The sequence below is a fragment of the Ptychodera flava genome, chromosome 5 (genome assembly GCF_041260155.1).
Source record: "Ptychodera flava strain L36383 chromosome 5, AS_Pfla_20210202, whole genome shotgun sequence".
Classification (NCBI taxonomy): Eukaryota; Metazoa; Hemichordata; class Enteropneusta; family Ptychoderidae; genus Ptychodera; species Ptychodera flava.
The window spans coordinates 12,910,888-12,928,146 of record NC_091932.1 but is presented as its reverse complement, the minus strand read 5'-3'; the positions used below and the strand labels follow the sequence as shown (position 1 = coordinate 12,928,146).

General features: G+C 38.3%; 2 protein-coding genes across 2 annotated transcripts; one reads left to right on the top strand and one right to left on the bottom strand.

Moving 5' to 3' along the window:
- The first annotated feature begins 1,533 nt into the window (after positions 1-1,533).
- Positions 1,534-13,425, top strand: LOC139133043 (uncharacterized). The gene is made up of 9 exons (XM_070699439.1): positions 1,534-1,787; positions 3,949-4,083; positions 5,392-5,628; positions 5,918-6,217; positions 6,837-7,202; positions 8,026-8,283; positions 9,113-9,214; positions 9,742-9,823; positions 10,503-13,425. Exons 1-9 carry the CDS (start codon positions 1,712-1,714, stop codon positions 11,011-11,013), a joined length of 2,067 nt encoding a protein of 688 aa, XP_070555540.1. The 5' UTR covers positions 1,534-1,711; the 3' UTR covers positions 11,014-13,425.
- Positions 13,384-16,837, bottom strand: LOC139132708 (location of vulva defective 1-like). The gene is made up of 7 exons (XM_070698974.1): positions 16,376-16,837; positions 15,652-15,828; positions 15,285-15,443; positions 14,262-14,786; positions 13,877-14,053; positions 13,621-13,773; positions 13,384-13,400 (listed from the first exon to the last, which is right to left on the bottom strand). The coding sequence occupies exons 1-7, from the start codon at positions 16,794-16,796 to the stop codon at positions 13,384-13,386; spliced, it is 1,629 nt and encodes a 542-aa protein (XP_070555075.1). The 5' UTR covers positions 16,797-16,837.
- Between the last annotated feature and the right edge of the window lie 422 nt (positions 16,838-17,259).

The window sequence follows — 17,259 nt, the reverse complement described above, 5'->3', positions numbered from 1 at the left end:
GTGTTTTACTGATTTTTGAAAGGCCATCAGCAACTAGATTATTATTATATTGTTTGTGTTGTTGTTATTATTGACAAAGGGAATTAGCGTGTTTGGGAAGTGCATAGTATAAAGTCCCTACGGTGCGCTCATTTCTACAATGCAACCACACGTAATATTTTCTGGAATCCCTTAATAAGCCCGTAACGACGTGATGACATCAACATAAACTCTGATAAAGTAGTCAAATTCTCAAATAAAGATTCGCCTTCGGGAGAGATATTCAAATTTCTTACATGTTTTACAATACTTTTTTAGTCCACTGCTTTAGAGCACTCATTTTGAAGCCAGTCGACTTAAATATTCATTGTTTCGCTTTTTTGTGAAAACTGCAAATTTTATTTCAAAGTATAGACTTAACACAAGGACCAGTTTGAACTTCAAGTATCGAATCGGTAAATTTCATTAAGTAATTTGTTACTCGGATCCCAAAGTTTCTCCTTTATTATGAAAGAGAATAGTCTTAAGTTCTCCGATGAAAGTTTTAAATCGTTCTGTTTTCTGAGTCGCGTATTTTCAGGCATTTTGTAGATCAGTAAGGAGGATACACACAAACAACTAGCCCTCTTCCAATCCCGTGATTTTAGTCATTTTAATAGTCAAGATTGCGATGCCAAAATGGATTTTCCTATCTAAGAGTAAAGGGCGCCAATTGATAATAGCTTCAACATACAGGTTGCATGCTTTGAACGCTTTTGTTAGTAGTGAAAAATGACTTTGAAAGACTCTTTTCAAAACGAATGTACAAATTATGCAACCTTTATTGTGAAAGAAGGTGTTCTGTCCTATTTTCAGGTCAGACAAAGAGTCTAAAAAGGTCTTTATTATAAGTTTATACTTTTCTGCTGATTTTCATGTTTGTACTGTCTAGTGTTCAGAGTCAAATTCGGAAGATTAGCGCTCACGATTATTTATTTCTTTCTTTCTTTTTTCAAATTTCAGGTAAACCGGAATTATAATGTTTTGTTATATAACGTTATAATAACGTTATATATAGGTTTATAACGTTTGTTTTAAGACCAATTCAAGTCTGGTCGATAATTTGTCAAATGGCCGAGTATGACTTGCATAACATATTTCAGGATGCGTACAAATATATGTTATACTCCTCCTGGAAATACTAAATAGCGTGAATGATTGACCCAATTTACCTAGTGATGTCAAAACTTTTTTTAGAATTCACGTCGGAAATGAAATGTTGTTGTCGTCGCTTCACCTAAATATATTAAGTTCTGACAATGCATATACCTTTCGACTCGGTCACATGCAAGCTTTAAACAGTTGTAATTTCCGCCAAATTTATTAGATTTACGCTTCACGTGTTCTCATAAGTATCTAATATGCTTTTGTTTGGAATAAATTAGCATCTATGTTTATAAATTCCCTGCAAGCGGAAAGAAATACAGCTATTACACTACCCTAACGAATTGTCGCACTCCAGTCGAACGTTGAGGGCTCTACATTGGTCTGTCCTCTGTGACCTTGCAGTCATATGCAGACAAAGTATTTTGACAGGTAAAACGTCAACCACAATGCGGGTCATGACAGTACAGCAGGAAATAGAGTGTCGTTAGGCCGTTGTATTTTCTTGGTAAGAAGACTCCTATTCCCAGGAAGACTACCGGCCTCGTTTTCAACCCTGGAAAGGGAAACCGATTAACACCAAACCCAAATGGCTGTCTGTTCATGCATGCTATTTCTTGCCGTGGTTTTAGGTCACAACATTCAGGAATCTGTCAGCCAGAAAGGTAAGTGAAGAGCTAATGACAATAGTTCTTTACAGTGCACCTTCGGCCACAAAGAGAAAATCAGCGTCAACGTCGACAGTAATCAAAGATAGCCTGCCTAGGATGCCTGTTCGCCGTTTCTCTTTTTTGTTGCTTTGGATATGTCGTCATCGTCTGATGGCTTTTCAGTCACAATCGAACACGACCACCATTGTATGCCACAATTGAATGTACTTTTGATGTAGATGTTAAATATTCACTTCATATGTAAACAAGCCGTATTTGGAGTTAGGTCGGCGTGTCAATTCTAGCTCGCTCTGTGTAAGTATGTGCCTAGGACTTACCGACGAGCTTGGGTAGAAAGAGAAAGTGCAAAATAATTCTGAAACATTGATTACATTTTAACATTTATGAATAAAACTATGAGATCATGTAACAAATCTGAAAGTAAGTTCCCTTTTTCCACAAAAGGATAGTGCTCTGCTCTGTGTATTTCCTGCTATCGCTGTTTCTCACACGTAAGCTGAAAATAGGAGTAAGACTTCATGCTGAAAGTCGAGCATATCACATGACTATTTAGTGAGAGTTCGGCGGAGAGTGATTTCTGTAGTACGGGGCGGACGGATAGCCCGGCAGGCACAAAGGAAAGGAAAATACTACAAACGCGGAACAACATAACCAAACTACCGCCTACCAACTTCATTAACATCTGTTCACAGGAGGATGTCGCCAGTAGAGAATCAGATCAGGAACTGATCTACACATTAAAAATCAATGTTGACGTTGATCTAGTTACATATATGAAATTGATTTAGAGTCAAATCATCCACTTGCAAGTATATATTGTCGCGTAGGCGCAGTCAGGTCATATACGACGACGGGTCGCTTGTCTTTCGGCTGTGAACTCCTCACCTGGCACCGCTATCTGTCTCCTCTAACGTGCGCTGTTCTCAGTCTTTACGGCACAAGCTGCACACGGTAACCGTGAAGGAGACCATATGTTTGCGTAAGTTCGCGTAGCTGGAAAAAACACTCTCGCGAAAACGCTTTCTGTCTGCTTCTCTATAGGTGTTCATTTTGTCTACAGTATAGACCAAGCCACGCACACACTCAAATTGAACACACAAGAGCGCATGTGAGTTGATTTCCACAACCCGTGGTTATGTTAAAGTACCTAGTCCTATTAAAAACGAAATCACATTGAAGGATACTCGGCCCTCATTATAATAATAACTTTATTACACTGCTATATCGTCTGACGATACAGTATGGTAAAAAAGGAATAATGATAATAATAACAATAATTAGGTGAAATAACTTTAAAACTAATCAAATATAAGACAGGGAAGCAGAAGAAAGGCTAAATGACAAGAACATAAATTTTATTATATCACATTGCAAATTACTAGATGTCTAAATATGTATTGGTGATTGAGGTTTATATATGGTATATTTTAGGAATATCTCAAAAAGCCAGATTGCAGTTAATAATAGCTTTTAAAGTAGATTCTTTGTTGTTTATGTTTTGATTTTGTGATTTGCAGTATTGAAACAATCGTTTTTCTTGCTTGACTATGACTTTGGCAATCGAAAATAAAATGCATCTCATCTTCAACAGAATCGATGTGGCATTTCTTGCAAAATATGTTATCAGCTGGTGTCTTTTGATTTTCTTCTCCTATCTGATTCAATTTCAAGTTTATGTTTACTCTGCCTAAATTTCGAAACCATTCTTCTTAATTTGAAATCGTTTATTTCTGTTAGATAATATACAATGTTGCACATCAATATCATACTTGAAGTCACCCAGCTTTATAAATCTACAGGAGGCCTTCCTCAGCAAACTGAACTGGCTTCACGACAAACTTTGGCCCTGGTGTACTTCGTGTGCGCAGAAAGAATAAATATATTGAATCTGTCAGCATTTCCAACTAATTACCAAATTAACACTTATGATGGTACTGAGGGTCAAGCATGTCCGTGCAGTTTGATTAGACAGGAATATAGCGTATTTTTTATAATCATGCACACACTACGCATATTAAATGACTTTAATATGCGTATACAGTAAGGTTTTTCGCATAACAAAGATGATGAGCTGCTTCTGAAACATTTTTAATTCATATTTATCCATGTAATTTGTACAGAGCGCATTCTCACAAAATTGAACATACATCTGCAGATTTTCAGGTCAGGCTTGCTAATGGTCAAACTCCATTCGAAGGACGAGTTGAAGTGTTTTACAGCGGGTCATGGGGTACAGTCTGTGATGACGACTGGAATTTAAATGATGCCGACGTTGTTTGCAGGGAACTCGGTGAGTCAACAGATGATGAACAGACAACTAGGTTTCAGCACATTCTCCATTTAAAACTTACGATTTGTTCATTGAAGAGTTATATATGCATGGTACAAACGTGTGAGTCGCAAAAACAATATCTATTCGAGGCAGAATGCGCCTCGGGGACACATATTTTGACTCTCAACTTTAACAATGTTTTTGTTTTTGTTTGTTTTTTGACAAACCACCGCTTGGGGATCATTTTGAAGCTTATGAGTAAATACAGTTTTCATCCGTCTTAGTTTTTAAACGGGAATGTTATTTTCCCAATAGAGATAAACACAGGAATAGCGATCATTTTAAATTTCAAATATCGGTAAATATTGGGTTATTTGTTTCTCTAGAACCAACATTTTGCATAGTGACCGCTAAATTTATTCTTGATTTTCAAAGAGAGTGGTTGAAAGTTGGCTGAAGAAAGTTTTAAAAAAAATTAATTCTTACATTTTCGAGGCGCTAACTACCTTAAACTGTAACTTTTGATTATTTTCCCGCGATTGTTGTCCTGACCGTAAAGTACAGTTACCTGATATACTCTTAATCATATCTAATGCCCAGTGTTCAACTTGTTCACGAAAACTTTACGGGTGTACAGTGTCTAATTAGGACAGAATATTCATGCCAGTGAAATTAATAAAAAATAATGTAATAAATATATTCATTCACAAATACAGCGCTATGAAAAGTCAATTGTGTGGGCAATAATGTACCCTCCCGGTCAATAATGGACTCAAGCAAACTTTCCACGCCATAATGTCGAGCAAAGTTTGCCTTCGTCCATCATGGGCCGGGAGGGGGACATTATTGCTTGTGTGCAGTGACAAAGGCGATGTTAAAACGGCATTTAGAAATTAAACTTGCTCAATATGATGTTCCGACATCGGTAGGTTAGAACGCAATGTACATGGCATCACCGATAAAGCTAAAAATTCTAAAAAAAGTGTGACTTAGATGTAGTACGAGGATTTTTAATGATATCTCTTGAATGGAAAACATGCATCAAAACTTTACTTACGGCCTTAAGGGATATTTCATCAGAAGGTCCTAAGTTCGATACAACGCTTGATCCACAAGTCCACAAGTGTATAGATATGGACTGTCAAACATAGAAGTCGTTCGAACAACTGAATAAATTTATAATCGAAGATTACCAGTGTTCTTAAAACGAGAATTTGTAGGTTTATTGAAATGTCTTTGCCCGAGTTTTCCCTGTATAGCAAGCATCATCGCATCTCGCAAGTACTTTGCGCTAACTTTGCAAACAAATCACTTATTCGTTCCAAGGTTATCCTGGTGCAATGATTGCAACTGGGGGCAGATATCCCCAGGATTCCGGATATCATGGTGTTGCGGGACCTTTTGGCGAGGGCAATGGTGCTATTTGGTTATCCGAGGTCGGTTGTCTTGGAAACGAGGGTGCTTTAGCCAAGTGTTCACACATTTTGGGACCACATAACGATGATGGCGACTATCAACATCTACCTTGCAGGCATACGGAAGATTCTGGCGTGTACTGTATATGTACGTAGTCTTCAAATTAATTATAATACTACCTAATTATACACTGACCGAACCTAATACTACGCAATAAGTATGCCACATAGCTGCAGCCTGAGATAGAAGAACAGCAGTTTATAGTAGAACTCATATGACAGTGTGGAACTCGAACTATAAAATTTTTAATATTGATAAAAAGGGCAAATATTTTTTGTGAAACTCGAAATTCAAAGCAAATGAAATAAAACGTTGCCCTTAATTTATGGAATGCCTTCAAATTGACAGAAATTATAGTTTATGGTTTATATTGCAGATCCAGGGTATATCGGTTGCTATAGGAACTATTTGGATGGTGGAAATGAAGCATACGGAGGATTTTTGGGCACTTGGGAAGACAGAACAATAGCAAGTTGTTTGAACAGATGCCGGAGCAAAGACGTTACAAAATACGACTATGCATCTCTGAGAGATGGAGACGAGTGTCGTTGCAGTAATGTTCATCCCGAGCTGGAGGGTTTTTCTCGAGTCGCCAACTCAGAATGCAATGTGGCTTGTAGGGGTAATAGGGAATCAGAGACCTGTGGAGGGTACGACGCAGATGCCATTTACAGCAGTATGTAGGGTCTGTTTTCTAGAATATTCTCGTCGATAATGAAGGAAACATGACTTTAGTCACCCCTATTACACGTTCTTTTCTAGTTCCAGAGGTTGCATCCATGTTTGTCAATATTATATACATTCATGGCACATTTCACATTTCAAGTATTATTTTGGGGAGTTTGCCTTCAGATTATGTACTTGTGATGAAATTTCTCAATCAGTGCGACAGTCACTTTTGCAAAACATGTCTTCTGTAAGCTTTTAATCAGGCAACAGCAAATACGAATTTGTCCATTTTTAAAGTTGTAGGACGTTCCAACGATAGTTTGTTCCAGTTATCCGTCGACTTGAATTCCCGGGTAATATGGCAACCGAATTCACATCCACATGACCTGATTTAGTCATTAAAGAGCAGTATGAAAATTCTGTGGACCATTTGCAACGAACAATTGCCATCAAATATGACAGCGTTTTTTAGTTTCAGAAGATACTTATGAACGTACATTTATGATAAAATTGAAGTCTCCGGCGAGAAACACCTTCATCTCAAAACAGAAACTGAGAATATACTGTATCTTCATTCATTATTTAAAGGTCACGTGTTCTTTGTTTTTCTCTTCTGTAATTGAAAGCTACTGTCGGAGCTTGTCTTCACAATTTCACCGATCTTGAAGGCTGGATATTTTCTCCAAACTTCCCTGGATATTACCCGAGCCTAGCAGATTGTCTGTGGAGGGTCATCGTTCCCGATATTTACGTCATCAACGTGACATTAAGAATGCTATACCTTAGTTCCGGAGATCTATCGAGAAATGACCAGTTATTGTTCTATAATTTGACCGGAAGTGACGACCCTCTTTCGTTATCCAGGCTGGACGACGACTACCGCAGCGGAGTAACAGATCGTTTCATCGGCGTCTCGGTCGCTAACGAGATTCATATAAAATTTACATCAAGTAGGTCCTATCATGGACGTGGATTCGCTATCTACTATAATGGTAAGGGGCAAATCACAACGTCATTGTCCAAACGCAATATACTCGGAAACATTTTCAAAAGCTGTCATTGACTTCTACTATGTTCATATTTATTAACGATCATCACGGTCCTGATGTGTATGTGGTCTGATATAGTATAGATCACATTAATCCCTATATAATCGGATGTGACAGGACCCTAGCATTACATTACATTACAAGGCATGATATTACAATCTTTAGATTAGATTCCCGGTATCTTTCTGGTGATCACTCAGATCAACGTACACCGCATATTTATAATGTTGACAGTTCATTTTGTCGTTTTATTAGTTCGTATAACAATATAACAGATGAAGTGTCGGGTAAAACTGCAAAGTAAAAGTGCATTGGCAAGGTTGTTCATTTCACGATGTAAATCCAATGGTTCTGCTTCAACATGCTAAATGTGTAACATCGTGGAAACAAGTGGTATTTATTGAATAATGATCAGGGGTGAAAAGTTCAATTGCTCTTTCATCCTACTAAAACCGATATGGTGACGCGTATGTAAATTATATAATATAGCTGAATGGCAAAAGTGTAGATTTCTGGGAAAAGACGGCGCATCAATTAATCGCTTGTAAATTTAAGCGTCGTCAGGGTAAAGGTTTGGGACAGAGTATAGTGCTAGGGCCCCGGATGCTCTTTCAGTAAAGTCTATATCAACCAATAATTTTCACCTGTGTCAGCCGAAATAAATTTACTTTGCAAAAAAATATACGCATAGTATTAATACGCGATCTTTGATTTCACATTTAAAGTTTCTTTTCTTACGTCTTTGTTTGTTTCATTTTGTTTGCAGCATTTATTCCAGGCCCTTGTTACAGAAACCCTTGTAAGAACAATGCCACCTGCACGGTGGACGGTGATACTTTCAGCTGCCAATGCACAACAGGGTGGGAGGGCAGAGCATGCGCAAATAGAGTCACTGCGTGCAGCTCCATGCCTTGTTTGCATGGCGGAACATGTGTGGTGATCAATGTAAGGACAGGCAGCTCTCAGGACGACAGTTATCGATGCATTTGTGACACTGAATACACCGGTGCAAGTTGCGAAATAGGTATAGTGCAAATTATATGTTTTGAGATTCTGATGCAGGTTACTTAATCGCAAATGATATTTATGAAACATGATAATGGATAAGACTAAGATCTTATAAGCCTACAGCTATACTTACTATGATAATGTTGGCAAACCGCTTGGGGTTACTTTATCTGGCGCTGTCCGTGCAGTCTGACAGCTTTTTTCACTTTTTCTTTAACATTTATGTACACTTAAACTTTGGGAACTGTATGGAGAGACACTGGTTGGATTTAACAACATCGATTTTGGGTGGTTGATGGAGCCATGTTTAAAGAACACGAAATAAATTGCCATCAGGCATATCGCGTTCTCCCTATTTTAAAACCCGTCAGAAGGAAAATAAGGCATATAGTGTGTTTTCATGGATCTAAGACTGATGCTTGTGGAAATTATTTGAATGTCACTTGGTGACGAAAGATCCTTATGTCCAACTTAATATTGATACAGTCAATTAAAGTTAGTAAATCTCACAATAATATATTACGTAGAGACATGTTCGGGTATTCATTCCGACAATTTTAATTACAGCGACAATAGCGGATACTTTTGATAATACTTCATTGTTTCTTGAAAACAAGCACAACTTCTTTTTGTAATGCTATTGTTGACAAATGAATTTTTGTCCGGACGACAATTCAGTTTTCAATGATAACATTGTGCTGACAGTTGAACGTAAGACATTAATTTGGGAGAAAAGAAAACAAGAAACTTTATTAAAAACTCAACGAATAATTAAAATCCATGGTATATACAATTAAGCTTCTAATTCCACTGCTAACTCAAAATATTTCAATCTTTAATAATAGTTTTAACGACGCTGTCCTCAAGTACTGAAACCATCACAAAGAATTCCAATTTTTCTGAAAGGGTTTCGAACAGAGGCGAAGGGCAAAGCTTTTTAACCATTGGTAAGTATACTTTAAACGTCCTAACGCCGCCAGTTTGGAGAACGTTCCCTGGAATTGCTACTTCAACTTTTACCTACTTTGTGGAAGAAAATGTCAGCAAAGATGTTTTTTCGCACTGCAATTTTGCACGGTGCCCAACAAATGATTATGTTCCCGTATTTTCATTGACATTTCATTACACTGATGGACCTGCCTTATTTTATTGTTTTCTTTTCAGTCTCTAGATGTATACTTTTAATAATTAAACACTAAGTATCGTAAAATAATGTTGGAAATGTGGTTTGTTAAAACCCCTCGATGCGTCGTTACGGAGAAAAACGGACGAGGGTTATATTCTCTGGTATGATGATCTGTGATGTAAATCTGAACGATGGACAGCCTCCATCCAGTCTAAAACTAATGACAAAAGTGTCTCATTTGAAAATACTTCTAAAACTTGTTTTTCTTCGACAATTTCTCATACCATGAGTATCATATTAGATATCAAAAAACAAATCACTCAGGAATTTGTGATTGACTTTTTTCAGGAGGAATAGTCGGAGGTACGATCGGTGCGATTATCCTGTTAATACTTGCATTCGTTTTCATTCTCATGCTCGCCAAAAGAAGGTATGGTATCTATCTATCTATCTATCTATCTATCTATCTATCTATCTATCTATCTATCTATCTATCTATCTATCTATCTATCTATCTATCTATCTATCTATCTATCTATCTATCTATCTATCTATCTATCTACCTACCTACCTATCTATCTATCTATCCATCCATCCATCCATCCATCCACCTACCTATCTATCTAATTTTGTATGTGTCTTCGTATGTATATATCTACGTGTGTATCCATGTCTATTTAAGGACATGCATGTATAAGTCTGTAGATATGTGTGCGCGTGCATGTATACGTGTGTATTTATGTGTCTATCCATCTACCGAGCTAGCAAGCTGTATTCTCTCGTCCGTCAACATTTATCTTACTATGCTCTCTCATGTACACCAGTCTTTTCAAATATTTTTTCCAATCTCACAGTAACGATTTATCTTACGTGTTCCGAGATGTCACTTTTCAACGCAATTCGGACAGGCGTATAAAATTGATACAAGTATCAAAGATTGCCCTCGTTACAGCAAGTTTACATGTCTTGGCATGCAGGTCACGTGCATTTTTCAGACACAGTCCTGAGACGTGATTCAATGTGTGTCTCTCACAACACTCCTGTTGACAATACAAGTACTGCGGCACGAATGAACAAATGCTTTCAGATATGTGCTCTTCTCTACACAGGAAGAGAGGACGTAACCCATCCTCGTCAGGATCAAACCATGACCAGACTCAAATGAAAACACTGCCTTCGGAAACTGTTTACGCTATTAACACGGGATATGAGGTATCAAGAACCGATGGTATCCCTGTGACTGCAAACACCGATGAATTCTATTATTCGAGCATCGATGGTTTGGAAGCACACTATGAAAACACTGAAAATACGTACACAGAGTTGACAAGTCGTTCGGCGGAATCGGAATCTCCACTAGGTCAAATGTCACACGCAGGTCACGATCACCAAGGCGATTCTGAGGAGGGATTTGTTGAAAACATTGCATACGAACCTGCCTCTGAGTCACCTTTCGTTAAACCGCGACACAATGGCAAAGAAACAAAGATCGGAGAATTTGCAGATACTGATACGTGCCGTAATTTTCCAGAGCTCGACTGCTCGGAATCAAAATCGGACTGTCGATTCGAAAACAGATCATGTCAACTCGTGACAGATCATGACTATGAGGCAATATAAACTACCCAATATCACAAAGTGTTGGAGGGGCGGTATCTATGGCAATGGAGATAGGGGCTCTTCAGTCTTTATTATGATACTTTTTGCTAGCAGAGATCAAAATTTAATTTTAAAATTTGGATGCTTCCAATTAATAAGCGTTAAATTCCGCTGTCCGCTCACTATGTTGCAATATGTAACGACGAATTTGTCGGGGGAATCCGCTACTGAGATAGGCCAAATTGACGATGTCAACTCCCGTGTCAACTTTCGTGATACTGCCGACATACCTTCACCTATTGTTACAGTCGCTTGTGGTTACCTATGTATACGCTAAACAGCCCCAGTGACACACGGGGCTGTCCAGCGTTCACCCGACCACAAGATCGTAATTATTACAATTTGCACGCCCTAAGGTATTTGCAATACGCACGTGCTTATGCATGTAAACAACGTTACATATGTGATAAAACACAATATTACACCGCATAATTACGTTGATTGCTAGGATGGAGTGTTTAAATGTAATTTATTTGTATTTTATAAGATAATGTTTGGTGCTTGTGGAGCACTAAAATCACTTCCGACAGAATTAGGTAGCATGCGCGTCGAAAGTGAAAGACGTAAACTTTGGCTCACAAGATTTCGTCAAGTCGCTTTCAAATTTAAGAATAAAATCATGGTCACATTGAAAATTTTGATACGTTACCTTACATTTACCGACATTTGATGACATGTTTACTTCGGTTTCAACAGGGCAACGAAACTGTCACAACAGAAAGGTACAATCGTCAAGAAAATGAAACATGACGTAAACTTAAAACTTTGACAAGAATTCAACAGAAAATGTTCACTTACATCTGTCTCAAAATTTGTTCATTCATTTATCTACGGAACGCATAAAAATTGTACATATACCCTTGAGTCATTAATATTCACTGAAATGATGACTATCTTCTTTCAAGCGCTTTCCGACTCTTCCTTGAACCCTTGAACGGTATTCGGACCACCTTTGAAGGTTGCAAGGTCGGTATTATGATCAACATAAATGTTCTCCTGCGTTTCAACGTTATTGCAAACATCCAAAGCTGTATGAGATAATCGTTCCAGAGGGATATCACCCATCAAGCCCACCGTTGACCCGGATAAGTTGTGGCCATGGCCAGCGTTTTCAATTTGTGCTCCGCAGTCTTGACTCGACTTGGTTAGGTTGTTGACTTTCTGTGGTCGACATTTTGGATATCTGTAAAAAATTTGGTGACGTAACATCACATCAGACAAGCTGAGTTTTTGTTTAATCGTTAATGATGTCGAGGTAGAATCAGCCTCGAGGACAGGTTTTCGCACTCTCAAAATTTTACAATATTTTTTGTCCTATCACTTTTGTTATCTCTCATGTTCAAGCCGATAACTATACTGTAAATCGAATTTGCACTGGGGAAAGATAATTCTATACATTTGCGCAAAGGAATGCAGTTACTTCTTTGTACTTTTCTCGGTCATTGTACACCCTCTCTGTCATAATTAAAGTCAAGTTATGTTCAGTATAGATGATATGAATATAAACATTATTACAAAGCTTTACCACGAGCTGGACTTTGCAGTTTGTAAGAGCGACCCCTTTACATTATATGTAATAGTGTATGTATTTAATAGATACTAGAAACTATACCACTGCTTTTTCATGTGTTCCGTCTGCAGGGTTGAAGGTTCAGCACATCTTCAACTAAGGTACAAATTTACAAAATTTTATCCAAATACATCTCTTCTGTCCTTTTTTGAAGAGATCGAATTGATGTATTGTTGTCAGAGGCACATATGACATTCTTTTCGAGTGTTTGATCAGTTTGCTCATGTTCAATTTAGATAAGAGAGAGAGAGAAAGAGAGAGAGAGAGAGAGAGAGAGAGAGAGAGAGAGAGAGAGAGAGAGAGAGAGAGAGAGAGAGAGAGAGAGAGAGAGAGAGCGTGCTAGCTACCTACTAGTACACAGTGTCCCTGAATAGAATCACTGTGATTCTACCTTCAAACTTTGAAGATAATTATGTTCTACGGACATTTGAACATTTTCTTTAAAAAAAGTATGAGCAGTTTTATTCTAGAACGCGTCATCGGACTGACCTAATCCAGTGCAGTCCTTTACGCGTAACTAGGTCAACTCCTTGAGTTTCGATCAAGAGCAAATGTTACAATGGTATCGATTACAATGATTTTCTGGTTTCAACTTACCCCTTGCAGATCAGAAGGGTCAAGATGGTTGCTATGGTAGCCCCGATTGCAGATCCAACTATGAGGCCAGTCAACAAACCAAAAGTGAAATCTATTAAAAGAAAGATGAGATATATGTTTACGCATACAGTATATGTGTATGCCTGCGTATTTTCCGCATACCTTTAACAAAATCTAGTTCCTTTAATAAAGCATTTTACACGTCACAGTGACTGGCTATAATTAAGTACGTATATATGCATATACATGTATGTAAGCCATGTATGTATGTACGTATATATTTATGTATGTCCGTACGTACGTACGTACGTATGAATATATGTATGCATTCATGTATGTATGCATGTATGTATGTTTGGATGGATGGATGGATGGATGGATAGATCCCACGGCACCCCTACCGGGGTCATCTTTACTTTCATCGCAATCACAACATCTTGAAGTCGTTGAGACAGTAGAAGATGTCACTTTTGTCGTTCTCTGAGTTGTCGAGTCACTTTGCGTGGTTTTCTCCGGCGTCTGTGGCGTTGTCACATTTACTGCTTCAAATGGATCTATTGAAAGATAAATAAGATGCATCATGATGCAACATCTCACTTTTGCACTTGATTACATAGTCGGCCAATCTTTGATCGGCAAAGTGTCATATTCACCTACCAAATTCACAGATGAAGTTTGTCTGTTTGTCATACATTTCGTCGTACCATCCCCAGTAAGACAGAAATCCCGTTTTTCTCAAGACCATGTTGTAACTCTTGTCAGAAGTAGTGCTAGGGTTTGGTTCGTTTGAGTCCCAGTTAGTGTAGGTCATGACGTCACCACTCAGTCCACCATCTGACGACAAAGAATCACATTCGAACTCTTTAGTGTTTTTATTCGATAAATTAGAAAATGTGTCGTTTTAGAAACCATAGCCCTTTGCAAATGACTGACCGGTACCGTTATAGAATAGTAAAGGCACGGGGGAAAAGACACCAGTAAAGATAATTCGATATTCATGATAAATCATGCAATTGCAGAAAATGATAAAATTAAGCATCACCTGTAATCCAGAGCCAGTTTGCAGGGTCGTCACATTTATTACCATTGTATACATCATTTGGATATTGACACTTTCCACTCGTCCAGAATTCATCAGTTTGAGTGTAGCCCTGTGAGTTGATATAAGCGATAACGGCGGTTTCTTCAGACTGCGTCTCAAATTTGACGAGGTGGCCACCACGTGATCTGCACCAGTCGTTAGCATGCAACCATTGGAGATTCAGAGCTCTCTCAGCATTGAACCAGTAACAGCGGCCGGCCACTGGCACAGTCAAAATAGGATTATTCAATTCATCAAGTACATGGGGACACTGAGTGGGAGTGGTTGTTGTCGTTGTTGTCATTGTTGCTGTGGTTCCCCTCTCCATTGTAGTCGGTGAGTCACTTGATACGGGTGTCTCTTTCGGTGTAGACGTGGCTGTGGTCGGCATCTTCACTGTGGTTGATGGATACGTTGATGACGTCAAGATCATTGATGTAGATTCATCTTCTGCTGTTGTCATAGTAATCGGAACTGTAGAGCGATCTTTAAAGACAACACAAAATATGAAGTCTCGAAAGTGACATGAACGAGGACATACCTGTGATTTATCGTTGATCGTTAAGTAATTCACATGATTTTCTTGCAATGAAAATCAGACGGCGGATTCCACTGGCTTCGAACGGCACAATGACACGTCATTACAATCATGTCAGTCACATTCAACACTATGGATAGGCTCGTCCTGAAATTCGGTATCTACACGATTTTTGTACTCATGAACTTCAGATTATTTATGACTTAATAATACACAAAGCCTGTGTTATATATGAAATTAACAAAGAATTGTTTCTGGCATTTTCAACTTTCCTTAATATGTAAACTTTTCAGACCTGACTTAACACTGCATGCGTATTGCCGTTATATGAATATAAGGCATTACATACAAATGCGTCTATATGTAGCGGAAGATATATATACCGCTATATACACATTATGTAGTTCCAATTGGAGGTTTGGTAATCAAAAAGATGAAAGACTTACCCTCAATCGTCGTCATTTCTGTCGATAAATACACTTTGGTCAGCTCCGTAGAACTATTTGCTGGGTTTGCGGTGGTTTGAAGGCCGTTTGTGGTTTTATTTATGGCCTGTGTGGAAGTCCTATCCGTTGTTGGTGTCGCTGTTGTGATGGTGACCGGATCTATAAAATGTTTAAGAAAAAAGGGAAATAATTTGTGTGCGTGATCATCAGTCGTACCGCTGTCATGGCAGATTTCAAAATACCATTTTCTACACATTCAACTTTACTGATACGATTCTGTTCTTTAGTAATTTCCATGCCTTAATCTCGTTCAAGATTATATAATCTGAAAACTTGTTCCTAAAGTTTTCATTCAATATTTTCTTACCAAATTCACAGATGAAGTTTGTCTGTTTGTCATACATTTCGTCGTACCATCCCCAGTAAGACAGAAATCCCGTTTTTTTCAAGATCATGTTGTAATTCTTGTCAGAAGTAGTGCTAGGGTTTGGTTCGTTGGTGTCCCAGTTAGTGTAGGTCATGATGTCACCACTCAACCCACCATCTGGAAACAGAGTGGATGGCTTGACCAAAACATACTGAGAAGAATGCAACAGATAGATTTTTTTTCGCTCATGACGATATCTCGCGAGAGTTCCATTTCTCGTATATATACAGTCGGTTGACAGCCGGGTGAAATGAGTCAATATTAATATGTAACAGTTAAATATCTGCAATGCAGTATTGTGTGACTTGTACAATATTCAACCGTGTAGACGATATGCTGTATCCTGACTTATTTTGTCTATTGTAACTGCAAAGAAGTGTACAGTATAGTACAGATGATCGAGTATAGCACTTCAAAGACGAATTACATGTATTCTGAATTTATGAATGCAATTGAGGTCCATGCCCTCAACGTTCAGGAAAACTGATATCATTAAGATCAATTCCGAATGAGTGTCCAGCATTAATCAGCTGGTGTATAATTTATTTTTTGAATCACGGCAGACTACTTCTCCATGGTTTACTAGCTATGCTCAAATTGCTGAACAATGTGCCTTAGTAAAGAGCATATTTCATATTTGACCATTTACTGAGGGAATACTTACCTGTAATCCAGAGCCAGTTTGCAGGATCGTCACATTTATTACCATTGTATACATCATTTGGATATTGGCACTTTCCACTCGTCCAGAATTCATCAGTTTGAGTGTATCCCCGTGAGTTGATGTAAGAGATAACGGCAGTTTCTTCAGACTGTGTTTCAAACTTGACCAGATAGCCACCACGTAATCTGCACCAGTCTATTGCGTTGATCCACGATTGAGGAAAAGTTGTCTCAGCTTGAAACCAATAACATCTATCTCCGACGTACACTGTAGGAGCCGGATTGTTGTCCCTGTCTAATATTGTTGGGCATCCTATCGCCGCTGACGCTTGCACTTTCAAATCAACATCAAGTACAGGTATATTCATGCCCCCATGGGACGTATGACAAAGTAGAAAGTTACCAGTCAGTATCGACCCCATAGTACAAATACGGCACCATCAGATACGACAGTCAAACTCTATTTTCATGCCCCATTATGCATCAAAAAGATTTGTCACCTGAACACTTGATAATGACACTTTTAAATTCCCTTTGATGACGCAAAACACTTCATCTTATTTACAGCTCTGTATGGCTGCACATGTAAGAGGTGTGTGAAGTTATCTACATTACCTGACACCCGGGTATTTTCATCATCTTTAGCTTTCACATCCTAGAAATTTTAAAAGGAAAAAATCATGTTTTTCTTGAAAGTTACTGACAGCGGCAATTAAGGAATAGTTTGAGTGACAATATTATGACTGGTCAGACCAAAGAGCTCAATAAAACTACATGTATTTGATTAATAATGACAAGAGATCTCACGCTGTAAGGTCCCTAAGGGCCGTCGCGTTAGGGACAAATGTGTATCCTGCACAAGGGCTTGTCTCAGATAACTTCTTA